Below are 20480 nucleotides of genomic sequence, written 5' to 3'. Positions count from 1 at the left end.
TCCTTCTTCTCCCGGTCTTTTCCAGTTTCCTAACTTCACTGTATTCTGTTCCCGTTCAAGTAACCTAACTTATCAGCTGCTACAATTTGTGTTTCACCATAGTGGCTCACTTACCCTGAGCACCAGCCTAGACTATAATGGGGATTATCAGGCTCCCCGGGCCAAACACTAGTAGTCTGACCAGCGCTCTCTCCCCCACTTTCCTCAGGTATTTGGATCATTTTCTCTAAATACATCCTCTGCTTAATGCCGCACCATAATCATCAATGCCCGCCTAAAGCTGTTCTCTAGTGCCCCCATATCTGCTTTGAATCCTTCAGTTGCTAGTGCCCAGCCTCTCTCTTCCCCCCACACCAGCGGCGTAGGAAGGGGGGTGCGGTGGGTGCGGGCCGCTCCGGATGTCATCACTGAGGTAGATGACAAAATGGCAAAAATAACACTTGCAACTGTAAGTATCTTATTTTTCCTTCTTTCATTAACTTCAATGTGTGTGGGGGGTGACAAGAAATTTTCTGCACCGGGTACCACCTGACCTTGCTACGCCACTGCCCACCACTCACTGAACTTTTAGCACCACATTCTACAGTGTTGTATCCCAGTCGTTCACAAGTTCTCCCCTATTAGCCAGTACTTTTTGTTATTATAGTGCTTCACACTTCACTTGTGTTCTTTTCAAGCACTATAAAAGCAGACTTTATCACTACTTTATAGGATGCGATTCAGCGACCTCAGGATAAATGACAGAGATTGCCCTGCCAGGGTTTTCTAATATTCTCTTCCAACGTGAGCACAAAACTAAGAGAACATTTAAAGTGCCATCATCCCTCCTTCTGTTCGAGTATAATCCTGGGTGGACACTATCTAGATCCTAACACCTAAATGCCAAAGTAATGGGGAAACAAAGGCACACATCTTGTTATCATTTACGTAAAAAAAGCTACGATTCGGAGGCTGGTTTTTGATTTTCTACATCAGGAGAAATGATGGATTGACAGTAACAAAGCTGCTTTTGAGAGAATTCATCCCCAGGTTCGGGTTCCCAGTGACCCTTGAATCAGACAGAGGAGGGCATTTCTATAATGAGATTGTGAAATTGGTCAGTGAAGCATTAAATGTACAACAGAAACTGCACTGTGCCTACCGACCAGAGGCTTCTGGTGTGGTTGAGCAAATGAATGGTACAATCAAAAACAGAATTGGGAAAATGTGTTCAGCCACAGGAATGAAATGGCCTGATGTCTTGCCTCTAGTATTATTGACCATTTGTGCAACCCCAGATAGAACAACAGGGTTAAGTCCTCATGAAATAATCATGGGACGTGCCATGAAGCATGCTTACAAACCAGTCAACAAACTGATGACGATTTCTGATGACATGGTGTTGGAGTACTGTAAAGGCCTGGCTGACGCAGTTCATTCTGTGTTTCATCAGGTTGGAGCGGATGCCACCACCCTTGAAAAGAAGCAAGCCCATGATCTAAACCCAGGAGATTGGGTAAGGATAAAGGTCCACAGAAGAAGAAACTGCTTGGTTCCCAGGTGGGGAAAACCAAGACAAGTCATTCTGACCACGACAACAGCTGTGAAGTGTGCTGGACTGAAAAATTGGATCCATGCCAGCCATACCCTGAGAATACCAAATCCAGTGGATTGCAAGGAGAAAGAGTACTATGACGAATCAGAGTCAAGTACTGAATCAGACAACGAAAAACCAAAAACACGAGGAAATCCTGAAAGGAGGGAAAACGAACCAAAACAGATTCTAGTCCCCAGAAGTGTCTCTCTGAGAAGAAGATTGCAGATTTCTGACAGCTAAGATTCTGAAGACGAGCAGAGAAAGAAAGGTCCTAGAAAGGAACCTAAACAGAAGGAAGGAAAAGACCATGAAGAGGCAGTAAAAGAAATTCGAGAGGAGGAAGCTTCAGATGAAAGACCAAGAGAAATTCCACCTGAAATAAGAGATCAAAGTGAACAAGCATTTACAATGCAATGGTCTCGGCAATATTATAGGTAGAGCTATTGGTATTGCTCATTATTTTTTTATTATTTTTGTATCCGTAAATAAATGGCATTGTCATTTCTATTGGCATTCGCTTTTTTTTGCATATGTGACACCTATTGCATTAGCAGAGAGAGAGTGAGGTAGTGAGATACAGAGAGAGTGAGGTAGTGAGAGAGAGTGAGGTAGTGAGAGAGAGTGAGGTAGTGAGAGAGAGTGAGGTAGTGAGAGAGAGTGAGGTAGTGAGAGAGAGTGAGGTAGTGAGATAGAGGTAGTGAGATAGAGGTAGTGAGATAGAGAGAGTGAGGGAGAGGGATGTTGTGAGGTACTGATACATACCTTCTCTGTGGGGGTGGGGAAGGCGGGGGAGAGCCGACACCGCTGGAAGTTAAAAGAGTGGGTCCCGAGAGAGAAAGAGGAGCGGTAGTGGAGGGGGCAGAGGGTGGTAAAACGAGATAAGAGCAGGGAGAGAACGAGACGCAGAAAGGGAGACGGAGGCGGGGTGCGAGGAAAGGGTATGAGAAGAGAGGATAAGAGAAAGTAAGATAAAGAGAGAGATTGGTGAGGGAAGTCTAACTGCTGGGGGCGGGAAGGCACGAAAGAAGAGGAAGCGGACGTGAAAGATAGGAGGGAGTTTGAGGGAAAAAGTGACCCAAAGGAAGAAAGAGGAGATAGCTGGGTGGTGGAAGAGAAACGTGTGAGGTGAAGGACAGCAGGAGTAAGTGAGGGGTCACAAGGAAGGAGGGAGGGAGTGACACAGAGGGAGGAAGTGACACAGCAGGACTGGAGGGGCAGAGAGGAACTGATAAGGAGAGCGCAGAGCATAGGAGATGAGAAAAAAAGAAAAGTTGCGCCAAGGATGGAAGTGTTTCTGCTGGTGCAATCCATCAACTGTTTACAAGTGCGAGCTCATAGCGTGACCTCTGACCTACAGCAGGGGCGCGCTCTGCGCTCGCGGGCCAGACCTTGCTGAGAGCACCGCCCCCTCCATCTACTGCGAGCCTGGAAATACTTAAGATCAAAGCTTCCCCCCTGTTGCAGAACAAAGGCAAATGTTGTAAACGGGCAATCTGGGCTTTAAAATAAGAGCCACAGCCAATTTACATGCCATGGCTTTATTGGGGGACCGATCAATTATTTTCCAACTGGGCTATATAAAGTTTAATAAAACATCGAAACTGGCTGGGTTTTAGTTCTGGACTTGCATGCTTGCATGTTGTACTTGAAGGCAGCGGGCATCTTCAAATAAACAGGGGCTGGAGACCCACGGGCCTTGAGGTAACGGAGATGGGAGGCAGACGCTTCCTCAGGCCTGACCACTGTGCGCTGTACAACAACTCTGCACAAAAGGAAACCACACTATACGGGCCCATCACCCGGCTGCCGATGCAACCCCCTCGTGGCCATCTGTGGGCAAACAAACTTTCCAAAGAAAGCACACATTCTCTAAATCGCTTTCGGGCACTACTTACAAAAGGTGTTTAACCCCAGAGATACAATCAATTCAACATCTGCTTGTTAACAATTTGGAGTTTTGAGTGCAACATAACCAGCAACAAAAAAAAACCACGTGACTGTCCGCCCCCTACATTGTGCTTGAAGCAAACCAATTCAATCGTTTGATACTAAGCCCTGCTCGTAAGTATGCACAGTGACAATTTTTTGTCGGTTACTTTGCATACTTGAGAACAGGTTGCATATACGTAGCGAGCCAACCCTCGCAGTCAAACACGCCCCTTTCTTCTAAGAACCCCGGCCATGAGTCCTTAGTCTCCTATCACGAAGCCCCGTCTCCGCTATCGTGGCACGGTAAGTACCTAAAGTACCAGCCCAGAAAACAACTTACTCACCCTTACAGTTGCTGAGCCCTTATGGCAATCTACGTATAGGATCAGTGAACGAATGCCCTCCCATTCCTTGCTTACTAGCAGGTTGCTGCTACGGTTATCTCCCTCCGCCATGATCTCGGATCCACAGACGGTCAACGACTGTACCCCGACAGCTGTGGAGTTAAGAGAATATAAAATAGCGCAATAAATATCCCGACAGCTTTTACGTGTTTCCGGAATATCACCGTAAACACATCGACACGGGGCGCCCTGATTGGTGTACATCTACCGAAAACTCTACCCTCGTCAGCCAACGGCAAGGCGCATGTGTATCCGGAACCACCAGGAGAAGTTTACATTTAAAACGTTGATGGCTTGAACACGCACTGTTTACTGTTGCCATAATTTGCTGAAAGGAAGCTCCAACACATGTCAAAGAGCACATCTAGTGTTTTAAAAAATCAAATAAGACCACACCCACAAAACCACATCAAACCTAAACAATAATCTGGATCACTCAAGTCGAATCAAGTTTTCCGTTATTGGTATATTGGAAGCCGGATCCAGCACGGGATTGAGAAGGGTGATCCAGCGCAGGATTGAGGAGACTTGCAACGATATTGGAATCCGGATCCAGCACAGGATTGAGAAGGGTGATCCAGCGCAGGATTGAGGAGACTTGCAACGAGGTAAAGTTACGGGGGTCTAGCACAGAACACAAGATTGAGAAGGGTGATCCAGCGCAGGATTGAGGAGACTTGCAACGAGGTAAAGTTACGGGGGTCTAGCACAGAACTAAGACGTGGGATCTTGCACAGTACTGCTAAGAAAAAAAAATGGCGGATGGAAGCTTCGAAACTTTTTCGGATTCGGGGGCGTGTTCCTGCTGTTCAAAAGGGCGTGGCTAAAAAGTGGAAAGAACAGCAAGGAACACGCCCCCGAATCTGAAAAAGACGGAGCCTATTTGGAGGGACGGCTCCCTCCTCCAACGGCAGGCCTCCGTTTAGGAAGCCAGCCAATGGAGGAGAAGCTAAAAGAGAGGCGGGCTAAATAGCCACTCTAGAAAACATTAAATCTCCGACTTCCGGTTCTGCCTTCGGCAGACCGGTAGTCCTCGACCTAAAAAGGGACAGGTACAGAGAGAGAGGGACAGATTGCGGAAGACCCCCGAGGAGGTGTAGGGAACTGCAACATCCAGCTAGGTGAAGGGACAAGTAGTCAGCAGGAAGATTGCGTGTCGGAGACCCGAGGAGGGAAAGAAGTAGGGAAACCAGAACTAGTGGTGGATAAAGAGACTGGTGAAAAGGAAAAGCAAGTTGGGACAGAATCAGAAGAGAGTGAGAACGAAATACCTGAAGGTCGAGTTCTGAGAAAGAGAGCTTGGAGGGAAGAAAAGAATGAAAAGAATGTCAAAGAAAGTAAATTGAAAAGAACTGTAAAACCAGAAGTTTGGCCGAACAAAATAAAAAAACTAAGATATCGATTGACTCGAGTGAAATCACCAGGTGAATGAAGTCACAAGTCAGGATAAATTAAAGAAAGGAGAAACAGTTGTAACCAAAGAACTGCACATTCATTCACTCCTACTGACTAGGTCTAATGGAGCGATTGACCTAAAACTCTCTATATGATGGTTATAAATACGTAGGAATTGACGTTTGTGATTTTAGGAATTATTGGGCAAGCTGTATTCAAACTGCCTAAAGTCACATCACAAATGGTGTTCGCAGCTACTCACTCCCTTATTTGGCATCAATACAGGCTAGTTGTCTAGAAGGGGCTACAATAAAGCCCAAGAGCAGATTTCTACTGACTTGTTCAAAACTTACTGCTGGCAACAAAAACACTGTCACACTAACGCGGAAATAACCAACATTAGTCTGGTCTGTTTCCGGTATGTTACCTTTGGCGCAGAGTATTTATTACAAAATAAAGAAACATCCTAATAATACTGCAACAAGTCATAAAATGTTACAGGTTACCCTTTCAATAAAACTTCCTAAACTCTGAACAGATGTATGCTTTACCGAGCCTTAACATACCACTGAAATTCACTGGATATCAACATGTTTTAAGGATCACACGATGAAATGTTAATTTCTAACAGTACCTTCCGCTGGCTTTTATGGAGCTGGTAAATCTAGTTTAAGGAACTTCCAAGCTGGCAGTTCTAACACAGTCATACCACCAGGGGTTTAAATGAGCTGAAGGGCGTCTCTAGAAAGGGCGTGGCTTAAGAAGTAAGGCTAGGAATCCTTTCCAAGTGGAGTGGCCTATACAATGAAGAGTGTAGCTTGAAACATACAAAGTAAAATCCTATTTCCCACAGTGTGCCACTCAACCAGTATTTATGGTGCTTTTCTGTGAGCTTTCTACAACAGCATCTAACAATATTATATAATAACAGACATGCGTCTACAATAAGCCAGACCTATTGGCTTTGCCGATACTGGTTAGTGGTATCAGCTAAATAAGTAACAGCAATTATTTTGCTGTGAATAATTATAATTGAAAATATTTCTATTTTGAAAAATTGAGATTATAAATTAAACATTACTAGTTCTGTGGCAGTGGTTTTTGGAGTGTCTCAATCACACCTGTCCTTCCCTTCACACCACTTTTCTCTTCAGTCTCTGTTAGAAATGCCCATTTCCCCCCCTATTTTTTCTGAAATTCTCCAAATGCATCTCTCACACATTATCTACTCCCTCATCAATGCCCTCTTCCACTCTGTCCTACATGTACTTCCTTGCACCACTCACTTCAACATCTCCAAACACAAAACTCACTCACTAACCTATAAGCACTGCATTTTGTTTTAATTTCCCTTTGTTAATAATTCTACACCGAGTACCTCCTTCAAACACTTTCAGATAGAATCACAATTAAAATTGGCACACGTGATGATTGCTCTATGTGGTCTGCAGAGAGGCCAAGTATTGGATGAGCATGTGTTTTGAACACCTTTATGACCCACAAACAGATACTTTGATAGCCCTTAATTTGAAAAAAATAAGTCCCTGTATTAAAATTTTGTTTAGAGACTGTCACCCCCTTACACTACTAGGCCAGTTGTGCAGATTGTTCAGGTTGCTTTTCCCAGGCCGTGGATTACCTACTGGTGTTTTACCATCATTATGGCGCAATCAATTAGTGTTTTTACCTTGCAAAGTTAAAGACAAGGATGTAGGGCTCAATAGGGACCAGTTTCCATGTCAGTTTTTAATTACAACGTTGCCAAGCTTTGGAACTCCCTCACTCTGTCACTTCGCTAAGCTAATCAGCTTCTCCCCTTCCGGAAAATGCTTAAAACCTGGCTGTTCCAGAACATCTCATTGTAACAAGAATACTTATCCCAATCAAATACTTCTGTGCTACACTCTCAGTGCCGGGATGCCTTTGGGTAGCCATGCGCTCTATCAGTGCTTCATCATTCATTCATTCACTGAATCCCAGTTTGCCGAATACCAAGGCGGCATAGTCTTGATGCCACGCTATGCCTCTCTAACCCACCACTAGCCACTTCCTACCTCTTTAGCTTACACTTGTAAGTTAATTATTTCTCCCTTTTTCCACCTTTCTCTTCCTTCTTCTTTGACATTGTGTGTGTGTCATTCTCTTCCTTTGGGTCAAGGTCTGATAAGGAAAAATAAGTGTCCGTCCCCAGAAATGATTTCTGGTGGGCCCCACCTGGAACCACCAGCTCAAATTAAGCACTACACTGTAAGAAATTGGCACTTCCTTATGCCTCCAATCCAGACCTTTAAATCATGCCCCGTTGCAAACACCCTCCCAAACTGATCTCACATAGACACATAGAAACAACACACTCTTAAAGATTGCAAGCTTAAGTAGTACATATGAATTACAATCAAGGAGTTTATCGTTATTATGGATTACCTACTTTTTTTTTACAGTCAATATTGAGAAATCAATTCGTGTTTTTACCTTGCAAAGTTAAAGACATGGATGTAGAGCTCGATGGGGACCAGGTTCAATGTCAATTTCTAATTACTGGTGGGTCTGTGACCCAGCGAGACCCGGCCCATTTAAAGCCATGCACACCTCCTTAGTGGAATGCTTGCAACGGTTTCCAGCTAGTTGAAGGGAACTTGGAAGATCAGATCTCTTATGGCAGTGACGACTACACATATCTAACAGGAAGCTGTCACTATCAAATACTTGGGCTCTGATGTGACAGGTGCCAGCATCTACTAGGATTGAGATTACTCATTTTATCAATGAAAGGATGGTAAAGGGACTGTTTGCAAAGATTCTGAATCATGGCCTTTAAGTGGAGTGGGTCCCTTCAGTTCTCAGACCCAGTAGCAATTAAAACGAGAAATCGAAACAGGTCACTATCGGGTCCTATATTCAGGTACGTAACTTTACTGGCAGAAACAACGACTGATTTCTGAACAATGAATGTTAAAAACATTAACGAAATCCATGTCAATGATTTAGTTTCCAGTTTATACGTCACGTTTTATTTAATCTTGCATTCCCTAAGAGTGTTAGCTATTTCCAGGATGTTGTGTGTCAGTATTTTTTGTGTGTAGCATACTTTGAACAGAGTCACCTCCAGGTGCTCATAACGGGCTACGATTGAGAGCTCTGGAGTTGAAACAGTGCGAGTTTCACACTGTGCCTGTCAGTGGAAGAAAAAGGTGTTCCGAATATATGGTTATCCAATCCTTAACCTCCCTGCAGACCCCACAGAAGAATGTATTTTATTTATTTATAAAGCTTTATATAGCGTAAACATGACCCTAGAGGGTATCAGAGCGCTTTACATTACACCTTTTGGATAAATTAGACGGTTGAGGGGGTAATAAACATACATTCAATTTGAAGAGGTGGACAGTGGTAGATGAGATAGCATATGTTGATAGCAGTAACGTATGATTTAAAGTCTTAGGATGTGAATTTGTTCATTAGAAGCATTTTCACTTCTTTTTTGAAGGAGGAGGAAGGGATTCTACGTTCATCTGGCGGTAAGGAGTTCCAAATCTTCAGCGCGATACCAGAGAAGGCTCTGCAGCACGTTCTCTTTTTGTGAAAAAACTGTGGTTTCAGTAGTAGTGAGCTCACACTACGAGAGTGTCTGCAACCTCCCGACAGCTCTATCTTTTGTGCTAAGTAACTGGGGGTTTTGATATGAAGGGCTTTATGGGTCATGAAGGCGATCTTTAGTTGTATTCTTGCCTCGTAAGGTAGCCAGTTCAATGCTTTTAAGGTAGGTGAAATGTGGTTATTTCTTTTTGTTCCAGAGACAAGCCTGGCCGCAGCGTTAAGTGATGCCCTCAGCGGGGCCAGATTGTATTTGGAAAGACCGCATAGAGTGATGCTTCCATAATCCAAGCTTGGCAACACTAGGGCTTGTACTGCCATTTTTAAGTCGACCTGTGGGAGGAAGGGTCTTAGGATACTCATCTGATGATTGGCTCATTTGTTGGCATTACTGATTTGCGCCTGCATATTCAAGTATGTGTCTACAGTGATTCCCAAGGATTTAGCGGAGTCAATGATGTGGGGAGAGCAGTCAAAGGTTGTTAGATGCTTTAGCCAAAGGTCTATCTTGGGTGTGTGCTTGGGGGTGGGGGAGGAGGAGGAGGAATTCCGTTTTGTTGGTGTTGAGCACGAGATGGTTGCCAATGAGCCAGCTTTGAATATTATGCAGAATAGCGTTGAGGGAGATAAAGTCTTCTGAGGAGGAGATTTTCATATACAATTGTGTGTCGTCTGCATACAGGTGATATAGAATGTACGCAGAGTTCAACGCGTTTGTCAGGGGTTCCATGAGTAGATCGAAAAGAATGGGTGATAGTGCTAAGCCCTGTGGAACACCTAGGGTGACCATGGATGGTTGAGAGAGGGTTTGCTTCTTCTCAATTCTTTGGGTTCTGTTGTTAAGGAAAGATGTAAACCATTGTAGCACAGGACCAGATAGCCCCATCTCTCGTTACAGTAAGTTGTCATGTTTAACTGTGTCATAGGCAGAGGATAAGTCAAGAAGTATCAAAAACAATGATTCATTACGGTCTAGTATTTTTAATATTTCGTCCATAATGTGGGTGAGTGCTGTGTCCTTGATGGAAGCCGGATTGGTGTTGGTCTATGAGGTTGGAATTTTCAATGCGGTTGCATAGTTGAATTTGTACACATTTTTCTAGTAGTTTCGCCAGAGTGGGGATGTTGGATATAGGGCGGTAGTAGTTGAGATCTGAGGAGAGGGAGTTGGCTTTCTTTAGTATGGGTGTTACCTGCTCTACTTTACGGCAGTCAGGTCACGTGATCTGCACAGAATCACAATGGCAACTAGATGGGTGTGAAGAAGGTACACAGTAGTCAAAATATTGACAAGGTAAAAGTGGGGATGGTGAACTGAAGGAAATGACAGGAAGGGCATTCAGGAGAGTGAGAAAAGGGTCCTGGAGAGAAAAGGGATGAGGTGAAAGATATGGAGTTGTATGAGATGTGAAGAGAAAAACGGCATACATGCCTGAAGGAGACTGTGTGGCCATAATGAGAGTGATGGTGACACTCTGCAGAGTACTACTTTGCACAGGGTTCAGTAATTCACAGTCTCTTAACTGAAATATTTTCAATATTATTTACAACAAAATAATTTTTGTTATTCATTTTTTTCCCAAACATCTAACAACCATTGACAAAGACAATTGGTCTGGCTGGTTTCAAGTGAATGTCAGTGTTTTGTAAACAATAAAAGAAAGCTCAGAGTGGAATCAAAGTAACGGTCTCCTGGCTGGCAGCTATGGAAACCACAGTAATGGAGTTAAAGTGTTTACGATTCCTCCACTTTTACATCCCTGTTAAAGTCCAGGACAAAATGATCAGGTCCCCCTCCTGCGCCCTTAACTCTCTTGGAGGGAAAGAAAAATAGTTTGTCACCTATCATGCTGTAAACATTTCTGCGGTTCTTTAGCAGATCAGTGTTTAAGGGGCAGGGGCAGCAGACAGCTGTTAGGGCTCCAAAGAGCACGGGGTACTGTGGGCAGTTGTCCTTTGATGGGGCAAGGGCAGACAACATAAGAACTCAAGGCACAGCAGGCGGCATTGCCATCTCTAGGGGCACATAACTTCCAGGGTCAGCCCTCCGATCACCCCCCTCTACTAGGCACAGCACTGTGTTTACCTGCAGATGCCGTGTCTCCCCAGAAGCCGGAGGCACACCCCACTCTGACTGGCGGACGCCCCCGTTCTCCGCAGCCCCCGGGGTCAGGCCGGTTGCTATTACTGCCAAACAGACGAAAAGCGGTCGAGAGGGGGGCGACAGGGCTCTGCCTTTTCAGCCGAGACAACAGCATGATCCGAGGGGCAGCGCCCAGGCCCCTGGGGCCCCAGAGTACAGCGCTGCCCATAGCTGGTACGGCCGCGCGCTGCCTCAACAATCCTGGGTACAGTACAACGGGAGTGGGACAGTCTCTCTGCTTCCCTTCCGCCAGCACAAGGGGCGGGCTAGGGAGAAGGCGGGGCAAAAGCAGAGAGGCGGGCCCGCTGCGCCAGGCTCAGTGCTTCTCGAGCTAGAAACATACCGGGGAGCAGGAAGAGTGCATGCGGCACGCGCTAATCCGTGTCATGCGAGGTTCATCTATTTTGTTTGGAAAATCTGACTGGGACACCGCAAGTGTCTTGTGTCATTAAATGCCAAAGCGCAAACCGCGCGTTCTCACCTTTGCAGGAGTGTTAACTCACTGGCTTGGTCTAATGGTGCTTTAAAATATATTTCAATTTGATAACCATGATAACTGGAGAGGGTGGCTGAAAACTTGCGGGCATAATACCCTACTCTTCAACAGGTAACGTAGTGAGGGGTGAAGGGAGTAATTTAGGTTATGTGATAAGTGAGTATCTATAGCTGCCACGTTTTCATTTTCTTTTTTGTTTGCTGGTTTGTGTACACTGCGAATTGGCATGTGGACATTAGAGTGCTTTATATGAGCACACCACATTACATCACACAATAGATCACACCAGTTTCATTTTTAAGTCGAAGCATACTAGATAGCGCAACTGTTTAGTTTGTTAAATTAATCTTGGAGACGTTCAGAAAGCTTCACTGGGAATGCATTTTGCCCGTTGCTTACCATTAATTGGCTTTGTGGTTTGTAACTCATATTTTCTGGCTTTCTATTTGCTGGCTTTATTTGTTTTGATCTGTCCAAGGGTGAGTTCGTCCCCCTCAAGGAGCAAAGCCTTTTCACACCAACTCCCCTTGTATGTTTCCAAGTGTGCTCCTTTCTGTAAATAGTTAAACAAAAAAACGGGTGACCCTGTGTCCTTCAGAACCTGGATATAAATTAGTAAACAAGAAGTGGTTCTGTCGGGTTTGGTCAATTACTTTTCAGCGCACCTAATATCATACAGGTATGTTGATTGTAACTTTCACATCGTATCTCAACCACCTGAATAGAGAATCTGTACAGACAATAAAGGCCGTGACTCAATAGTAGTGTCTACTGTTTATATCAGAATTAAATCATTCATCAATATTCACACATGTAGTAGATTAACGCTGTCAAAATACAGTACAATATACACATAAATGTTAAACATGTGACAAAAGTGCTCAGTGCTTAATGAGTGTGCATAATATACAGAGTGATCAGGACTTATATACATAGGTGGGGGAAAAAACAAAAGGTAGGCCAGGCAAGTGTGTTAGACCAATAGCTCTGTTGGCTAATCTTGCTCCCTTGGGTGTGCAGATCCTTGGTCAACCTGGGCCTTATATAATCGTCGACGTTTCAACCCGTGGTGTGCTCCATTAGGTAGTCACGTGGGTCTTCATTAGGACAGGACGGGGGGGATAAATGATGACAGCCCTGAATGGATGCAGCGACCACGCAGGACTGATGCCTGCTTGTCTCACGCAGTATTGCTAAACCTAAAAAATCCAACGCGAGGGCCTTCACCGATTCTACTTCCAGGCGCCAACCATTTGATGCTAAGGTAGCCAGAACTTGTCTGGTCTACCCCAGGGCTGTCATCATTTATCCCCCGTCCTGTCCTGAAGAAGACCCACGTGACTACCTAATGGAGCACACCACGGGTTGAAACGTCGGCGATTATATAAGGCCCAGGTTGACCAAGGCTCTGCACACCCAAGGGAGCAAGATTAGCCAACAGAGCTATTGGTCTAACACACTTGCCTGGCCTACCTTTGTGTTTTTCCCCCACCTATGTATATAAGTCATGATCACTCTGTATATATTCCACACTCAATAAGCACTGACCACTTTTATCACATGTTTAACATTTATGTGTATATTGTACTGTATTTTAACAGCCTTAATCCACTACATATGTGAATATTGATGAATGATTTAATTTTGATATAACATAAACAGTAGACACTACTATTGAGTCACGGCCTTTATTGTCTGTACATATTCTCTATTCAGGTGGTTGACATACGGATGTGAAAGTTACAATCAACATATGTGTGTGACCTTTCTGTAATAGGCCTGTAAATCTTTTTCATATCTTGTCACATTTGCTGTACAGACAAAGACAGAGGTCCAGTGTCAGGCTCTGTCTTCCACTGTACTCTGTGCCACTTTCTCTGACTTCAAAGTGAGAGAACTTATATGACAATCATTCTGGATACTGGGGGTAGGAAAGGATTTTTTCTAGCACACAGCAACATGAACTGAATAGAGGATATGGGGGTTTCTCATTGCCAATTGAAGCATGTGTGGGAACTTGATTGCACACAAACAAAGTATGATGGAGCGGGAAATAATTAATTCCCACAGGAGAATCCGTCCCCTGAGCTAGTGTAACACTAAGCGGGAGAGAGGGCTGATTGAGCACAAGCGGGATTGTCATGACCCCCAGGCTGAATCTTGGCACGATCTCTGTTAATACTCATGGTGTTCATGGTGGCATTCATGGTGCGTAATAAATCTGGAAAATGCACCTCTGAAGCACTAAATTGGTTGCAAAACTGCAGTCCCCCTTCCCTTGTGCTTGCTGGGCATTGTCCTTCTGCCTGTTCCCCGTTTCCATACTCATGAAGCCATTTAGCCCGGGCTGATTGTGGCGGATCTTTGCAAGCTTTGCTGCTTCATCTAGATTAGAGTGGGGAGGACGATTGTCTAACAAATTACTCAGATATCACTGTTTCTTGAGTGATGCTGCGATATACTACCCATATATTAATGCCTGCTAGTGCCAACTAGCATCAGCGAAATCTTGAGGTGGCTGTTACAGCTTGAGGGATCCTGCTGAGCATCGCCATGTGTAGGTGCCGGCTAGTAGCAAGCCACACCCGCACCTAAGAGGGATGCCTCCGCCACCACCCGAGCCCCTGCTGCCGACAGGGAGCTCCTAATACGCTCCTCCAAGTTTACAGCACTCCACTCTTTACTTCGCTGGGGAGACTTGAAGCACGGCACATCCTAACCTTAGGGCCGTACCACGTTTCTCATACCATGTCTTTACAGGTACTTGATGCCCGGGGTGCCGCCTTTGCTGCAACAATGCCTGAGGCCCGAGACCTGTTACAGGCCGCACAGCAGCTTGAGGAATGTTCCGGTTTGCCGCTTCACCTCCTCCGATATCTGTGCAAAGAGGAGCTAGGCTCAGCGAGGAATGCCATTCCTTCCAGCAGCAAAGCGGCGGCCCCCCGGAAGCGGGCCTCTAGGCTTGAAGCATGACGGGAGCTCTATCTGCCTCATATAGGTGGTCCTTTAAGGTGCAAAACCTTCGGTGGAGGAATGCAAGGCACCTCAAACACTTATGGTAGCCGAGGAGAGAACGAAGGAATTTACTCCACTAGCCTCTAATATTACGCAAGCACTTCAGGGGTCTCAGATAACTCTAAACAGGAAATCCTACCATGCCCAGGAGTTTCTTCTTTTCAGTCCGCTCAGGTTCTTGAGCTTCTAGCCCAAGTTGGAGTGGTGGACTTCGCTGGTGGTAGAGAGCCCCCAGAAACATCAATAAACATTGTTCAGCTGGGGCAAATGCTCCAAGTAATTCTAGGAGAAATCAGGGAGATGAAGAGTGCACAAGAAAGGGCCAACAGGGAACTTCAGACACAGCTGGGGAAAATTAATGACAATCTTCTTCAATTGAATTCTCGACTGTCACAAGCTGAGCAAAGTATCTCGAGGACTTTTAGAAAGACTTTGAATCACAGCAAGCCAAGTTTCAGCAGGAGATGAAATAAGTTCAGCCTGATTACGAGTTTGGTTGTCATGGTACCGCCTTCAAAGCGGTGTCGGAACACTGTCACACAGTTGGCGGTCTGCCCTGCCCTGTCCTATTACGGTGCATGCAGTTTCATAGATGAAAGACCGCTGCGGTCCAGCCGCCAGGACATCTTGACCGTGGCGGGAAAGGCCAAAGTGTCTGTTAAAGGGCAAACCGCCAGTGTTACCGTTGGCCCAATTTCGATATGCCTTCTCGCCGACGTGATTTTGGCGGTCCAACCACAACATCTGAGCTGGCCGAAAGGAAGGGGTATAAGGCTGACAGTCACCTGTACTCAGCTTAACACACCCTGTGCCGCCATGGGGCCGATTGTCCACATAATGCCGCTGCTGTTCCTGCTTGATGATGTCCAAAACCAACACAAGCAAGGGTAAGCTGTACTCATACCCATTTCCATCAACTTCTCAGCAAATAGATGGCCCGCTATGGACCTAGGCAAGGGGTTTGGGGTCCCTGGACCCAATATATTTTGTGGGCCCCTTTTTTCGGAATTGTTCTCAATGTATGATCCAATTACAGCTCTATGAAGTCTTCTTTGGGCAGGTCACTAACACTGCACAGGCACACTCTACAAAAGTTAACATGAGTTCACATCTCATAATTAGGGATGGTGATGTGTGCATTAAATTGTGCAACACAACAGCACCTCCTCATTAAGATCACACTTATTGATCTCTGTGACACCCTCACATTGCTCACATGCTACCTCCTGTTGTGATATCAAAGATACATCTGTATGGATATGTCATGAAACTGAAACACATCTTTTCTGCTAAATCTCTGTAATGGACTCTCACACATCATCCACATTAAAAGGTAATGCCATGTAAAAGGGATTCCAAATAATCAGTGTGAGAAGCATTCAAATGTCACAATGTAAAGACTCTCTGCAGAATAGGTATGGCTCTACCGGGGTGGGGCATTGAAATGCTGGAGTCCTAGGTCACAGTCCACTTTGCACATGCTTCATAACCTCTATGTGCACAGAACCTGTGGTTTGAAGTATATCAGGGACAACCAATAGCATAACCAAGTGCCATGCATATGTGGGTAATGTGTAAGTGCAAGTCATGAGAGCAAACAGAATAGTAACAGCATTTGTCACACATTTAATTACAATAGGTGTAAGGTACACACACGAAAATGCACATGTCCATAAAACCTTCTACAAAGGTATGACAATTTAACACACTCCATGTGTGGCTAAACAAATATCTCACTTGCACACATATCCAACCTATATCATAGGGAGAAGTGCATGCTAAATTATGTTGACGTTGGCCAAGCTAACATACTTACCAACTGAAATACTACCCAATACAATGTCAGCTCCAATTGTAATTCATCCCACATATTCATCCATTGAACATTTCCCCTTGTCCTGTGTAGCTCCGGAACTTATTCCAAGGTCAAATACTAACCACTTCAAATGGATCAGCAATCAGGGATGAAAAATACACAACTGTAGTCACACATCACAAAGTACCCAATAACATCAAATGGTTAAAAAAGTAATGGCAGGACTAATGGGTTCTAAACAAAGCAAATGTTTAATTTTGCAAAAACAATTACATGTAGTCAAGCAAAGGCCAATGGCCAGACTATTTTCACAATGTGTGGCCCAACACACTACTGTGCCACTAAACTTGTCCTTCATGACACTGACAGGGAACCTACTCACAAAGGGGCATCCATTAGGCATGGCAGGCACCTCAAAGATGTTACTGGGATGGTCACGTTTGGGAGGGTGGTCCTAGGGTTTGGGAGAGGAAGGGGTGGACTGACATTTCAGAGTGGGTGTTGGGAGTCCGTAGGGATGGTCTGAAGTTTTGAAATGGGACCCTTGGAAGTGGAAGGGGTGGATGGGTCAGGACTAAGGGTGGATTTGGAGGTGGAAGTGGTGGGTTTGGTTGTGACAGAGGTTGGAACCTATGTGGAAAGGGTGGTAGGTGGGTTGGGAGGGCAGAGGTCCAGGTGAAAGGTTGAATCCTCTGTGGGGAACTTGGGATGGGCTTTGGGAGGGAGTGGGGTCTTGGAGGTAGGGCGAGTGTCAGTGTCTGGTGTGTTTGGGACAGTTGCGGGGTGCAGGTGCATGTGTGTCAGGTGTATGAGCTGCTAGTATGGGTGTGTCTTGTTTCTCAGGTATCTGTTGGGTGCGTGATTGTTTCTGGGTGAGTTTTTTAGGTGTGTATCATGTTAGTGATGTGTCTGTGGATGTTGGTGCAGTGGAAGCGCAGCATGTGTGTGTTGTGACTGCTGATGTGGTGGTTACTGGGTGTGGATGTCTGTGGCGTCTGTATGTATGTGACAGTGGTTGTGGTGGTGCATGTGGGTTAGAAGGTATGTTTGCTAGTTGGATATATGGTGGTGTGGTGTGGTGTGTGCATGCGTGTGTGTTGTCTCCTGTGCTGTGTGGAGATTTGATTCGGGAGTGGTATGAGAATGTGGCTGTGGTGTTGTTAGTGGTGGGTGTGGTGCTTTTGGATGCATGTAACTTCTTTTTGTGTGCATTTGCTTTTGTGTGTGTGTGCTGCTTGGGTCTGTGTGGGTGGGTGCATGGCAATGTGTGCGTGTGCTTTGGGCAAGTTTGGTAATAGGGTATTTGGATGGGTACGGGCCAGGGGGCGAAACACAAGTTGGAATGGATGGGAGGCTGTGGTAAGTGAGGTGGCCAGAGCCTGAAATGATCTCGTTAAGACAGAAATGGCACTGTGAGTGCCTTCCATGTAGTTCACCATCTGCTGCAGATGACTGCCTTGGCCCTGGATGGTATTCAGGAGGCAAGTGAGGTGTTTTTCAAACCACTTCGTATGTATACCCCATGCACGCCGTCATCAGCATAGATGGACCCAGCCATTAAGCAGTGACCGTCACAATCACCAACGTAAACTGATGGCTGTGTCCGCCATGGATGAAACCGCCCACCGCGCTGTTGACTTCCGTCAGCGGCTGTAGGTTCTTAATGTCCTATATGTGAGGTCAGGCAGTCGCCATGTTAGCGGTTGGAACTACAGTATTGGTGACTGTGCGTCACCACCACTTGTAACATGTTTATAGATGTTTTACTCCATTGCTCTACAATTTCCTTGACACAAACATCAGTGCTTTGCATAAATGTTATATTACTGTGGCGTACTGTACACCGACAGTGACGGTATTTTGTGAGAGCAATTCAATGTACAATATTAGGGTGCTCATACTAATTTTGGATATATGATGTGTACATTTTTGTTGCAGACACGTGAAGACCTCAGCGGGGATTATAGGTGGAGGTTGGACAGTAGACAATTATTATGTGAATTATGTTTAATACTTTCTGAAGCAGTAATGTTTTCTCAAATTACTTTAGTCTCACTCTACATATATGTTACTTTGGACACTGTGACCAATGTTAAAAATTGTGTTCACTCCACACTTAGGTACCTTGGAAGAGGAAGGAGATGACAGCCTCCAGCGTACCGTCCATTTCCAGAACTTCAGACCATGAAAAAAGGGAAGTCATTAAGAAGTTTCATTTAAATGGGCAACAATACAGGATTTATGTCATCAGCTGAAGCTCGATATCCTTTCTCAAAACAGTAATCCCACATGTATCCCACATGTATCCCACCTATTGTGAGACATATGGCAGTATTGCATTTTATGGCCACAGGTTCCTTTCAATACATTATGGCTATATCTGGTGGTATGTCACAAATAATTTTCAGTGGTTTACTGAAAGACATGCTACCACTGTTAGACCTGGCATTTCTTGGCGTGGTTACCCCTGACTTTTTACCTCTACCTCCTCTATTTTTGATGCTGTGATGGATTGCGTTTTGCTAGCTTAGATGCTTTGGGTACTTTGCCACTGCTGATCAGTGTCAAAGTGCTAGTGCTCCCTGAATAAAAGGTTATGGTAATTGGTTGTCCATAATTGGTATGTTTGCCTTACTAGTAAAGTCATTAGTAAAGTGCACTATGTGTGCCAGGTCTGGTAATGCAAATGCTACAAGTGGGCCTGCAGCACTAATTGTGCCAACCACACAAGTAGACCTAAAGAGAGAACTCAGGCAGTGCCTGCACGCAGTTTGATAACTGCCATGTTGTCCTGACAAGTGCATCCACTTGCCAGGCCTTACCTTCCCTTTCCATGCTCTTCAGACACCCCTATGGTAGGTCCAGGGTACTCCCCCCCCCTAGGCAGGGTGCAGTGTCTGTGAAAGGTAGGATATGTACTAAGGTGTGTACCAAGGCCTGACAGTGAAATACTCTCCAGCACACGCTGCATAGGAGAGACCTTTTGGAATCGATTCAGTTTTTGCCCTAAAAACGTGCACGCGTTGCATTGCTTTCAATGTCAACGCGTGCACGTTTGGCGATTCCCTTGCGGGAGCGAACTTTGACACCATATGTTTGTAAATAACTTGCAAACATATGGTGCCCCTGCTCGCTCCCGCAAGGGAAACAGGCGCAGGCCGCCTCCTCTCTCACCTCCCCCTGCTGCCGCCTCGTTAAACTTTTTTTTTTTTTAATACTTTCAGCTTGTCTCCCACGCAGTCTCCCCCCCTCTAGCAGCATCTCCTCATTGATTCGAGCCGCTTCATCTTTCCCCTCATTAACAGCCTTTTTCTTTGAACAGCATGCAGTCTCTTGCCTGTGGCAGCTTCTACAACAGTCTCCGTTTAAAACGTTCTATTTATTTCTACTACGGAGCTCCAACACTATAAGTAAGGGGAATTGCTATCTGGACTACAATAGCATTTATTTTCCCATATTCAAAAGGGATGAAATGCTGAGTTGAACCTGTAGCACATAGATTTCAACAGCTAGTGCTTACGCAGTCTCTCCCCCTCTTGCAGCATCTCCTAATTGATTCGAGCCGCTTCGTCTTTCCCCTCATTAACAGCCATTTTCTTTGACCAGCATGCAGTCTCTTGCCCTCGGCTGCTTCTACAACAGTCTCCGTTTAAAACGTTCTATTTATTTCTACTACGGAGCTCCAACACTATAAGTACGAGGAATTGCTATCTGAGCTATGCTAAGTATCCTGGGACTTGTAGGCCCATACTCAGAATGTAAAAAAGTATTGCGAGTCTCAGAATGCGTAATGTAGTTGTCTGAAATACTAGACTGACTGAAAGGCACTTTGATTGCATGTTCTAGTGGTGTCAACACAATTTACATAAATTATTCGTCCCAGCATGCACCTCCGTGGGGCTTCTCTTCTTGCTTTACATTGCGCCACTTCTTTTATTATTTGTGATCTATCATTCAACGCAGGTGGCATGGTTACATGGGATATACTCCCAAGTGGAATGGAGCCCCCCCCACCATCACACTCTCATCATGACGTAGATGGGATTTAGATAAATACGGGGTTTAACCAAGCTGACGGCTCGTTTCATGTCCAGTTTCATTATTAGCAGCCA

At 45.1% G+C, this 20480-nt stretch overlaps 1 protein-coding gene across 1 annotated transcript in view; it reads right to left on the bottom strand.

Annotated features, from left to right (window-relative positions):
* The window catches only part of LOC146862495 (uncharacterized), a 596942-nt gene extending 585639 nt beyond the window's left edge, over positions 1 to 11303 (bottom strand). The window contains exon 1 of the mRNA XM_085641700.1: positions 10985 to 11303. Coding sequence (XP_085497826.1) covers positions 10985 to 11210 — 226 coding nt within the window. The 5' untranslated portion in view covers positions 11211 to 11303. The remainder of the gene's footprint in view (positions 1 to 10984) is intronic.
* Positions 11304 to 20480: the final 9177 nt, after the last annotated feature.

Source organism: Triturus cristatus, chromosome 2_2, assembly GCF_964204655.1.
Source record: "Triturus cristatus chromosome 2_2, aTriCri1.1, whole genome shotgun sequence".
Classification (NCBI taxonomy): Eukaryota; Metazoa; Chordata; class Amphibia; order Caudata; family Salamandridae; genus Triturus; species Triturus cristatus.
This window is presented reverse-complemented; position numbering and strand designations above follow the sequence as displayed.